Source organism: Oncorhynchus tshawytscha, linkage group LG01, assembly GCF_018296145.1.
Source record: "Oncorhynchus tshawytscha isolate Ot180627B linkage group LG01, Otsh_v2.0, whole genome shotgun sequence".
Classification (NCBI taxonomy): domain Eukaryota; kingdom Metazoa; phylum Chordata; class Actinopteri; order Salmoniformes; family Salmonidae; genus Oncorhynchus; species Oncorhynchus tshawytscha.
In genome coordinates, this window is record NC_056429.1 from 12,722,735 (window position 1) to 12,735,464 (window position 12,730).

At 43.5% G+C, this 12,730-nt stretch overlaps 1 protein-coding gene across 2 annotated transcripts in view; it reads left to right on the forward strand.

Annotated features, from left to right (window-relative positions):
- The window catches only part of LOC112218638 (chemokine-like protein TAFA-5), a 65,034-nt gene that overhangs the window by 18,130 nt on the left and 34,174 nt on the right, over positions 1 to 12,730 (forward strand). For both annotated transcript variants that reach the window (XR_002948647.2, XM_024379697.2), the window contains exon 2: positions 11,478 to 11,627. Coding sequence is in view for 1 of the 2 variants with exons in the window: in XM_024379697.2 (XP_024235465.1) it covers positions 11,478 to 11,627 (150 nt within the window). In the remaining variant the exon portion in view is untranslated. The remainder of the gene's footprint in view (positions 1 to 11,477; positions 11,628 to 12,730) is intronic.

The following is a 12,730-nucleotide window of genomic DNA, read 5'->3' on the forward strand; positions in this document are numbered from 1 at the left end:
AGACCAGAAGGGTATACTATGTATCTGGTTTAAGGAGTTAGCGAGGTAACTTTGGTCAACTCTGAGTTCAGGTCGGGATAACTGGTACCACACAAGTGGCTCATCTTTTAGTCAGATTAATTTCTATGACAACAAATGCTTCAGAACTATCCTGCTCTGGGGCAGGCTAACTCAGAATTGACACAATTCATCCTAAATGGAGTTTCTGAGCCGCAAGTTGAGGACCAATTAAATCAGAGTCCCTCCCTCTTGCAAATGTGTTTACACAGTTGAAGTCGGAAGTTTACATACACCTCAGCCAAGTACATTTAAACTTAGTTTTTCACATTTCCTGACATTTAATCCGAGTACAAATTCCCTGTCTTAGGTCAGTTAGGATCACCACTTCATTTTAAGAATGTGAAATGTCAGAATAATAGTAGAGAGAATTATTGATTTCAGCTTATTTTTATTTCACCACATTCCCAGTGGGTCAGAAGTTTACATACACTCAATTAGTATTTGGTAGCATGACCTTTAAATTATTTAACTTGGGTCAAACATTTGGGATAGCCTTCAACAAGCTTCACACAATAAGTTGGGTGAATTTTGGCCCATTCTTCTTGACAGAGCTGGTGTAACTGAGTCAGGTTTGTAAGCCTCCTTGCTCGCACACGCTTTTTCAGTTTTGCCCACACATTTTCTATAGGATTGAGGTCAGGGCTTCGTGACGGCCACTCCAAAACTTTGACTTTGTTGTCCTTAAGCCACAACTTTGGAAGTGTGCTTGGGGTCATTGTCCATTTGGAAGACCCATTTGCGACCAAGCTTTATCTTCCTGACTGATGTCTTGAGATGTTGGTTCAATATATCCACATAATTTTACGTTCTCATGATGCCATCTATTTTGTGAAGTGCACCAGTCCCTCCTGCAGCAAAGCACCCCCACAACATTATGTCGCCACCCCCGTACTTCACGTTTGGGATGGTGTTCTTCGGCTTGCAAGCCTCCCCCTGTTTCCTCCAAACATAACGATGGTCATTATGGCCAAACAGTTCTATTTTTGTTTCATCAGACCAGTGGACATTTCTCCAAAAATGTTGATCTTTGTCACTATGTGCGGTTGTAAACCATAGTCTGGCTTTTTTTATGGCGGTTTTGGAGCAGTGGCCTCCCGGGTGGCACAGTGATGAAGGGCACTGTACTGCAGCACCAGCTGTGCCACCAGAGACTCTGGGTTCGCGCCCAGGCTCTGTCGTAACCGGCTGCGACCGGGAGGTCCGTGGGGCGATGCACAATTGGCCTAGCGTTGTCCGGATTAGGGAGGGATTGGCAGGTAGGCATATCCTTGTCTCATCGCGCACCAGCGACTCCTGTGGCGGGCCGGGCGCAGTGCACGCCAACCAAGGTTGCCAGGTGCACGGTATTTCCTCTGACACATTGGTACGGCTGGCTTCCGGGTTGGATGGCGCTGTGTTAAGAAGCAGTGCGGCTTGGTTGGGTTGTGCATCGGAGGACGCATGACTTTCAACCTTCGTCTCGCCCAAGCCCGTACGGGAGTTGTAGCGATGAGACAAGATAGTAGCTACTAACAATTGGATACCACGAAATTGGGTAGAAAAAGGGCTAAAAAAATTCACACAAAAAACAACAAGTTTTAATGACTCCAACCTAAGTGTATGTAAACTTTCGACTTCAACTGTATATATTTTTTTTTAAAGACATTAAAATGCATACCACATTACTTATTTTGTAATTACAAGGAACATTTGAAAGTTCACATAGAGTAAAACGTTGTAAAAATATTTTATCGATAGGGGTGGGGAAAAAGGTGTTGTGTTCATTGATAAGCACAGTAAAGCACATCAAAGATGGCATTAACAATATGTAGTAAGAGAACGACGGCACTATTAAAAGCCTATTTCACATCATAGCCTGCTGAATTTGCAAGATAAGATAACTTTTGGCAAACATGTTAATGTGGCACTGACTCGTTCATGGATTGATGTTTCAGCATTGTCTCACTGACGAGTTCGGAATTCGACTGGCCGTGTGTGACATGCACGATCAGTTATTAGCCTGTTAGAGTTGGCGGCAGACGGACGAGCAATATCCACCATCGTAGTACAGATGAAACCTGAGCTGGAATGTGAAACTAACTGAAACTAGCTAATTAAAAAAATGCCTGGGTACATCTAGCTACGTGCAGTATATCGTATAGCCCTCAGGGTTCCCCAGCATCCAAATAAAGTAGTTGAAAAAAAGCCAACAACATTTCTGGTTTCTCATGGAAGGGAATGGGGAAGTATGTAATGTGGGGGGGAAAATGTAGTATTTAGACCCTGTGGAGTATAAGCTGATCTCGCACGGGTTTTGAATACATTCCATTAAAACACAGCACCATGGGTAAACATGAGGGTTCACTTATTGTTCTTCATCTTCTTTCTTTAATGGTTTTTCTAGCTGTTTCTTGACAAGGAAACATAATACAAGGCCAAAGCAGAAAATAATTACTGCAGAGACTAGGGAAAAATGGCAGATTTTCCTATGACGAAAGATACATATCTAAGGTCATGTAGTACAACAATCCACCTTGGTTCTAATGGAAAATGTACTTGATATTTAATTCAAATGAGGTTAGCTACACACTCACCTACACAATTTCTGAACAATGGTAGCGTACCAAGACTTACATACATGGGCATTTAGAAATGTTTTATGTTAAAAGGCTGCAAAGTCATTAACGAAGTAACATTGGAAGAGAGTGAACATTGAAATAACTTTGAGAGTTATTTGGATGAGGTAAAAGGGAGTAGAGAAAGAATCAAATCATCTCTTGAAAATCTTCCAATAATCACTGAAGTGCTCAAGCAACTCATCTGCCGAAATAGATTGGATTGAAAGTTTCAGTTTTCTGATGAGAACAGTTGTAGCAAGGCTCATCCACAGAAAGGTTTACTTTGGCAGCTCTGACAGAGGTGTATTATTTCTTTGCCTTTGTAAATGTAGGCTGAATTATGACGGGTTGAATTGTGACAAGTAATAAACTCTGCCTTGGATTCAGTAGAATAGTTGATGGTCAGTGCTATCCGGATCCTTGGGACGTCCCTACCCTAACCTTAACGCATACCTTTACCTTAACCATAGCCCTTACCTAACCTTATTCCTTACCTTAACCATAGCCCTAACCTTATTCCTTACCTTAACCATAGCCCTAACCTTATTCCTTACCTTAACCATAGCCCTAACCTTATTCCTTACCTTAACCATAGCCCTTACCTAACCTTATTCCTTACCTTAACCATAGCCCTTACCTAACCTTATTCCTTACCTTAACCATAGCCCTTACCTTATTCCTTACCTTAACCATAGCCCTTACCTAACCTTATTCCTTACCTTAACCATAGCCATAACCTTATTCCTTACCTTAACCATAGCCCTAACCTTATTCCTTACCTTAACCATAGCCCTAACCTTATTCCTTACCTTAACCATAGCCCTTACCTAACCTTATTCCTTACCTTAACCATAGCCCTTACCTAACCTTATTCCTTACCTTAACCATAGCCCTTACCTAACCTTATTCCTTACCTTAACCATAGCCATAACCTTATTCCTTACCTTAACCATAGCCCTAACCTTATTCCTTACCTTAACCATAGCCCTAACCTTATTCCTTACCTTAACCATAGCCCTTACCTAACCTTATTGCTTACCTTAACCATAGCCCTTACCTTACCTAATTCCTTACCTTAACCATAGCCCTTACCTAACCTTATTCCTTACCTTAACAATAGCCCTAACCTTATTCCTTACCTTAACCATAGCCATTACCTTATTCCTTAACTTAACCATAGCCCTAACCTAACCTTATTCCTTACCTTAACCATAGCCCTTACCTAACCTTATTCCTTACCTTAACCATTTTACCTTTCAACTTCAATTGGTAAGGACGTGGCACAGATTCAGGATAGCTCGGAACAATGGTTGATGAGGCAAACATAGACGGGGGAAGTATTTTGGATGAACACTAACAGGAAGTTTATCTGTTCAGTTTTGTGATTCATATGATTGATGTACGGTGTGTACCACATGTTACTGAAATTATGCACCATTGTGGACATAGGCAGTAGTGAAATTCAGCATTATTTAACATTGAACTTCTGACTGGCTTTGACCTTCTGTATTCCATGACAAAATAAATGTTTTTTTGTGTTTAACATTGTTTGTTGAGGTGAGCACTCCCACATCCATTCGAGCTGTCCAGACGCAGGACAGAAAATAGACAGCAACAATGGAAAGCAGAGATTTCACACCTGGAAAAAAGCTGTATTGGATTGAATCATGGAATGATTCAAATGACATACATACCTTTTCCCTGTAGCATAATCACAGTGTGCCATATCTTATTTTCAATAGCCACCTTTGAGAATGTTCTGCCTCTGGATAGCAAGCATGTGATATGTGGTGATTTGATCATTCACAAATAAATGTAAGATCTAAGCTGCCCATAATGCGATATGGCACTCCAGAAGGTTTTCTATTCATATAAATGTGAAGAAGATAATGGCCTCTTGTTGTTTATGATTTAGCAGATGAATAAGGTAGGGTTAAGGTGGGAGCAGTATTTTACTCAACTTTTCCTCACCAAGAATATCACAGACCTAACAAGAGAGAGCTTACAAAAGTATGTTTGCTTTACCTCAACTTGAACAGCGAAAGGACAAACCATCCCCTTTTTTTGATAGGCGTACTGTGATACTAAAGGAAATAATCTGCTGGGAAAAATCTTTGATTTCATTGCTCAAGGTTGTGTCTTGGCATGCTTGAAAAGGAGAAGCATGCAGAATAAAGATGCCATGTCCATTTTGGAGTTTTCATTTGCAGTCAGCAAATCAATCCAAATGAGAATGATATCTGAGCAAGGGAGGGAATGTACAGAAATCCCAGAGAGCTTGAGTGAGATGTCAATAATCACATCGATGATGTAGTTATACAGTAGAGACTGCAAATCCGTCTCCATCTTTCAGCTTTTGATGGAGTATTTATTTACCCCATCTGCACATGCATCTTCATCTAGCCATCATTAATGTGACAGGCCTATTTTATGGCAGCTTAATGTATATTTACGGCAGACTTGGACCTTCGCTTTCTCTCCTTAAAGCTACATACAGGTAGGGCCAATTCTAACGTGGTCAGTGCTTTTTGGGATCCTTGGGACGTCCATAACCTAAACACTAACCTTAACCCTTACCTTTTTATATATTTTTATATTTCAACTTCAATGGGGGCTGGGACATCCCAAGGATGCCGGGTAGCACGGACCATTCTAATGAGTTAACGTTCATGCTTTACTTGTCAGATAGACGTTTTTTTTTGTTGTATATATCTTAATCTCACTTCTATCTAAGAACTAAATATACTTTCCTGCAACCCGCCTCACCCATTGTGGTACGGATCTGCTATTTTGATTCCTTATAACTGGAATTTCCATCAGCAGCTAGCCAGCTAACTAGCTACCAGTCTTTGTTAGCCACGGCTAGCTGTCTTCGCCTTTTCCCCCCGGCTTCAGCCAGCCTTAGCTCGGACAATCACCTGCCAGTCTACACTGAGCAACCCACAGAGCATATCGGACTGCTTCTCTCAACGATATCACTGGATTCCTGCAACCCGCCTCATCCAATGAGGTGCGGATCTGTTATTTTTATTCCTTAAAACTGGAACTTCCATCAGGAGCTAGCCAGCTAACCAGCTACTAGTCTTTGTTAGCCACGGCTAGCTTTCCTCGCCCTTTTCCCCCGGAATCAGCCAGCCTTAGCTCGGATAATCACCTGCAAGTCTGCACAGCGTGATATCAACCCAGAGCATATCGCATTGCGTCTCTCTATCATATCACCGGATTCCTGCCGCTCTGGATCATTACGCTGGATCATTACTCCTAGCTAGCTGCAAACGAATGGCTACTGTTAGCTAATGCCTCTGTCCCGAAGCAAGCACCAGCTACTCTCAAGCGAGGCCCATATACCAACTAATTCTAGGGCTACAATTACCTCCTTTGCCAATTGGCCTGGACCCTTTATCGTCGACACGGAGCCCCGCCGATCCATCACAACTGGACTGCCGACGTGATCGCCCGATGTGATCTCATCAGGCTATTCTGTTACGATATCACCGCAGAACCATCTATTAGCCCAGGCCCGTTAGCTTTTTATGAATGCTGTGTCCCCTGCTCGCCCAGTGTAGTAATGAATACCGTACAGCACCCTGTCTCACCTATTGCTACTCTTTTGACCCTATGATCACTAGGCTACACAGCTGGTGCCCCCTGCACTGTTTCACTGTTACCTGTCGGCCCCAGCCTCGAACCCAGGTCCTGTATGTATCTAACTGACCCACTCTGCCCTTTCTTCGCCATTTACCCATTGTCTTAGCTCTCCTGATCAACACCTGTGATTGCTTTATGCCTCTCTATAATGTCACTATGCCTTGTCTACTGCTGTCTTGGCTAGTTTTTATTGCTTTATTTCACTGTAGAGCCCTCAGTCCCGCTCAAATTGCCTTAGATAGCTCTTTCGTCCCACCCCACACACATGCGGAGACCTCACCTATGTTAATTGATAACTCCAGAGACGAAACCTCTCTCACTAGTCGACCAGTTCTTAAAGCCTTTAGCTGTACCCTTTTCCTACTCCTCCTCTGTTCCTCTGGTGATGTAGAAGTTAACCCAGGCCCTGTAGCCCCGAGTTCCACTCCTATTCCCCAGGTGCTATCGTTTGTTGACTTCTGTAACTGCAAAAAACTTGGTTTCATGCATGTTAAGTTTTTTTCTTCTTCACTGCTTTAGCACACTCTACCAATCCTGATGTCCTAGCCGTGTCTGAATCCTGGCTTAGGAAGGCCACCAAAATGCTGACATTTTCATCCCAACTATAACATTTTCCGACCAAGATAGAACTGCCAAAGGGGGTGGAGTTAGCCTGCAGAGTTCTGTCATGCTATCCAGGTCTGTGCCCAAACAGTCCGAGCGTCTACTTTTAAAAATCCATCATTCCAGAAATAAGTCTCTCACTGTTGCCGCTTTTTACAGACCCATCTAAGCCCCCAGCTGCGCCCTGGACACCATATGTGAATTAATTGCCCCCAATTTATCTTCAGAGTTTGTACTGTTAGGTGACCTAAACTGGGATATGCTTAACACCCCAGCCGTCCTACAATCTAAGCTAGATGCCCTCAATCTCACCCAAATTATCATGAAACCTACCAGGTACAACCCAAAATCTGTAAAATCAGGCACCCTCATAGATATCATCCTGACCAACCTGCCCTCTAAATACACCTCTGCTGTCTTCAACCAGGATCTCAGCGATCACTGCTTCATTGCCTGCGTCCGTAATGGGTCAAACGACCACCCCTCATCACAGTCAAAAGCTCCCTAAAACACTTCATTTCTAATCGACCTGGCCCAGGTATCCTGGAAAGATATTGACCTCATTACGTCAGTAGAAGATGCCTGGTTATTCTTTAAAAGTGCTTTCCTTACCATCTTAAATAAGCATGCCCCATTCAAAAAAAATTTGAACCAGGAACAGATATAGCCCTTGGTTCACTCCAGACCTGACTGACATTGACCAGCACAAAAACATCCTGTGGCGTACTGCATTAGCATAGAATAACCCCCGCGATATGCAACTTTTCAGGGAAGTTAGGAACCAATATACACAGGCAGTTAGGAAAGCAAAGGCTATCTTTTTCAAACAGAAATGTGCATCCTGTAGCACAAACTCCAAACATTTCTGGGACACTGTAAAGTCCATTGAGAATAAGAGCACCTCCTGCCAGTTGCCCACTGCACTGAGGCTAGGAAACACTGTCACCACCGATAAATCTACGATTATCAAGAATTTCAAAAAGCATTTTTCTATGGCTGGCCTTGCTTTCCACCTGGATACCTCTACCCCGGTCAACAGATCTGCCTGGTCAACAGCTCTGCACCCCCCACAGCAAGTTGCCCATGCCTCCCCATTTCTCCTTCACCCAAATCCAGATAGCTGATGTTCTGAAAGAGCTGCAAAATCTGGACTCCTACAAATCAGCTGGGCTAGACAATCTGGACTCTCGATTCTAAAATCATCCACCGCAATTGTTGCAACCACTATTACTGTTCAACCTCTCTATTGTATCGTCTGAGATCCCCAAAGATTGGAAAGCTGCCACGGTCATACCCCTCTTCAAAGGGGGAGACACTCTAGACCCAAACTGTTACAAACCTATATCTATCCTACCCTGCCTTTCTAAGGTCTTCAAAAGCCAAGTTAACAAACAGATCACCAACCATTTCGAATCCCACCGTACCTTCTCCGCTATGCAATCTGGTATCAGAGCTGGTCATGGGTGCAGACAGAGTTCAGTGTGTCAATTCGGAGGGCTTGTTGTCCGGACCTCTGACAGTCTCTATGGGGGTGCCACAGGGTTCAATTCTCGGGCCGACTCTTTTCTCTGTATACATCAACAATTTTGCTCTTGCTGCTGGTTATTCTCTGATCCACCTCTCTGCAGACGACACCATTCTGTATACTTGTGGCCCTTATTTGGACACTGTGTTGACTAACCTCCAGACGAACTTCAATGCCATACAACACTCCTTCCGTGGCCTCCAACAGCTCTTAAATACAAGTAAAACTAAATGCATGCTCTTCAACAGATCGCTGCCCAAACCTGCCCGCCCGCCTAGCATCACTACCCTGGACGGTCCTGACTGGATATGTGAATATGTGGACAACTACGAATACCTAGGTGTCTGGTTAGACTGTAAACTCTCCTTCCAGAATCCAGATTAAGCATCTCCAATCCAAAATGAAATCTAGAATCGGCTTCCTATTTCGCAACAAAGCATCCTTCACTCATGCTGCCAAACATACCCTCATAAAGCTAACTATCCTACCGATCCTTGACTTTGGCGATGTAATTTACAAAATATCCTCCAACACACTACTCAGCAAATTGGATGCAGTCTATCACAGTGCCATACGTTTCGTCACCAAAGCCCAGTATACTACCCACTACCCACCGTATACTACCCACCTGTATGCTCTCGTTGGCTGGCCCTCACTTCCTACTCGTCGCCAAACCCACTGGCTCCAGGTCATCTATAAGTCCTTGCTAGGTAAAGCCCCGCCTTATCTCAGCTCAATGGTCACCATAGCAGCACCCACCCGTAGCACGCGCTCCAGCAGGTATTTTTCACTGCTCACCCCAAAGCCAATTCCTCCTTTGACCGCCTTTCCTTCCAGTTCTTTGCTGCCAGTGACTGGAACGAATTGCAAAAATCACTGAAGCTGGAGACTCAAATCTCCCTCACTAGCTTTAAGCATCAGCTATCAGAGCATCTCACAGGTCATTGCACCTGTACACAGCCCACCTGTAAATAGCCCATCCAACTACCTCATCCCCATATTGTTATTTATTGTATTTATATATATTTATTTTCCTCTCCTTTGAACCCCAGTATCTCCACTTGCACATGCATCTATCACTCCAGTGGTTATTTGCGAAATTGCTACGGCTTATTTATTGCCTTACTTCCCTAATCTTACTTCATTTGCACACACTGTGTATAGACTTTTCTATTGTGTTGACTGTATGTTTGTTTATTCCATGTGTAACTCTGTGTTGTTGTTTGTGTCACTGTCATGTCCTGACCGTAGTTCCTTTTTTTATGTCTCTATTTTAGGTTGGTCAGGGTGTGAGTTGGGTTGGGCATTCTATGTTTTGTTCTAGTGTTCAGTATAAATAAAAGATCATGAACACGTACCACGCTGCACCTTGGTCCTCTCCTTCCTCCACCTACGATGTTTGTTACAGTCACACTGCTTTGCTTTATCTTGGCCAGGTCGCAGTTGTAAATGAGAACTTGTTCTCAACTGGCTTACCTGGTGAAATAAAATTCATATTTTTTTTGGGGGGGGGGGTATGGGTACATGTGAAGCACATGTGATTGTTCCTCATGTCCAACAGTATGTAACAACGTGGGATTGGATTGTAACCTTCCCTGTTTCTCTGGGCCTATGGATATAGCTGAAATGGCCCAATGGTTGTGCATTGACAGTGCACTGTTGTGTATACAGTAAAACATATGACAATGATTTCTTCAATGCTGTAGTTACAGTACTGACGGAGTCTTAGTCTAAATATGCCAGTGAATCTGCATGTTCAGTTATTTTAATCTAAATGTAATGCAGCTACAAAGTAACTGATCTATAATGAATGTGGCACAAATCAAGTGTAATTTTTTCAGAACTGTCGTGCCTTATCAAAAAGCGTGTGACCTGCATTACTAGTGAAATAATTGGATGGAGGGCAGGAGGTCCAATTCCAAAGTATTAATATCCCAGTATTTATCCTGACTGTAATATTACTCTCAAACATTTTAGTAGATGCACTTACCTAGAGCAACTTACAGGCGCAATTAGGATTAAGTGCCTTGCTTAAGGACACATTGACAGATTTTTCCCCTAGTGAGCTCTGGGATTCAAACCAGCGACCTTCCAGTTACTGGCACACCATTCTTAACTGCTAGGCTATCTGCTCCGGTTATACCAGAGAACAGATGTGTTGTGCTTTTCTCCATCTCCATTTTAACTGGGAACCCTCTGAGAGGCTGGAACATTTCTCTCTGAATCACTATCCGACAGCCCACCATTACTCTGGATGTGTCCCTGCAGTAAACTTAATTAACTCCCCAGAACCTCTACACTGTGACTTGGGGCCAGATTAAATCACCACACCACGCTGCTTGCAAATTACAACCGCTGACTCTGAGAGCCCACTGAATCCCTATGGAGAAGACCCCAGGGCCAGTCCAATCACACAGGTTAATCTCCAATCAGGAGCTAGGTCAAAAGGTCCCAGAACTTAGATACATCAACAACTCTGGTGTCCAACCAAACCACTGTCCCACCTCATCCATGCACTGAGGAAGGGAAATGAACACTGAAATATGACTGGGAGGTATAAGTGGATTTCTAAGGAAACCTCTAGAGACCATTTTATCATGTGTGATGGTGTCAGAGCACAAGAGGTTGGTGGCACCTTAATTGGGAAGGACGGGCTCCTGGTAATGGCTGAAGCGGAATATGTGGAATTGTATCAAATACATCAAACACATGTTTTGATGCCATTCCATTGACTCCGTTCCATCATTATTATGAGTCGTCCTCCACTAAGCAGTCTCAACTGTGTCAGAGATGATGTTAGCCTATAGGATGTGAGGGGAATGGCCATGAGGTAGGACACTGGTCCTTTGTGATTGGTTATGATTGGTGGTGAATGATTGATTGGTCAATGTTCTAATTTTGCTAAATGTATCCATTTAATGGGACCTTTCACCTCAAAGTGTCTAAGCACTGGAAGTACAGTATCTCCCTCCATATGATAATTCTGCCATGCCTTCACTTCCACTTGTTATCTGTCTGACATAATTTCCTCTTCCTATCTTCAGGTCAGTTGGCAGCAGGTACGTGTGAGATTGTCACTCTGGACCGGGACAGCAGTCAGCCGCGGCGGACCATAGCACGACAGACGGCGAGGTGTGCCTGCAAGAAGGGACAGATTGCCGGCACCACGAGAGCCAGACCGGCTTGTGTAGACGGTAAGAGCCAAGATCCACCTCCATCTTTCACTTTCAGAGAGAGCCCCCCCAAGCATAGGGATTGAGAGGGGCTTAGAAAGCTCCCCTTGAGGGCCTCTTTGGGCCACCACCTCCTATGTATCCCCAGGACCAATTCTGATGTTGTGGATTACTCTGTTGTCTCTGAGGTGGTTTAGGCATCTCGTATGGGAATGGAATGTTGCATTGCATTTCATCACCTGCTGTTCTTGACCTGGTTGCCATCTGGGGAGGATTGGAAAGCAGCTACTGGCTGCACAGAGAATTGTCTCTCTCTGTGGGGATTCCATTGAGCTTGTATTACTTTGGACGTTCTGTCAAGTTAAAATACCTTCTCTCCATTTGTGTGATACTTACAAAGATGATTTGACAAAAGCCCTCAAAAAGTTCTTAACTTATAAAGGCTGAAATTGGCATTTTGCACTAGTTGTGACAGAAATGTGTACCCTTTCTATAATGTTGCCTAGCACCAAAGCGACTATTTTAGGCAGCCTCAACTTTGTTTTGGCATTTTGAGAAGCTGCTGATCACTGTGACCTGTTTTTCCAGCTTTACTGTTGACAACTTGCCTTTGACACTCTTCCTGTAGCTGTTGTTGCTATGATACCTCTCTACCTAAGTGAAATGCATACACAACATCCTAATGACAAGTTTAACACCTGAGGTGTCTGGTGGTTGTCGTTGCTCTTAAAAATATGTCGGCATACAACTTCAGTGACCTTTACTTACCTAGAGCATGCCGTATCTTTGCAGGCTTGGTATTTATGTCAGGTCGCATCTTAGCTCGGCCACTCATTTTCTTTTGTTGTTTGTTCCAGAAATAAACATTGGGGAATGAACCATAGAGCAGGGTTTATTCCATCAGACTGAAAAAACGAATGAGATTTCAATCATTTTTAATCTTCCCCTCAGTTCTCAAGGTCCCCAAGCTGCAGTACCACGTGCTCCAAATGATTTTGTCCTCTATCCCCATTCCTTTGTTCCACAGAGGTCACATTTCTAACAGGATAATCCATATATCCATCACATCTTAAGCCCTCTGCTCCAGCCAAACTGCAAGGATGTGGGCAAAAATATCTCAAAAG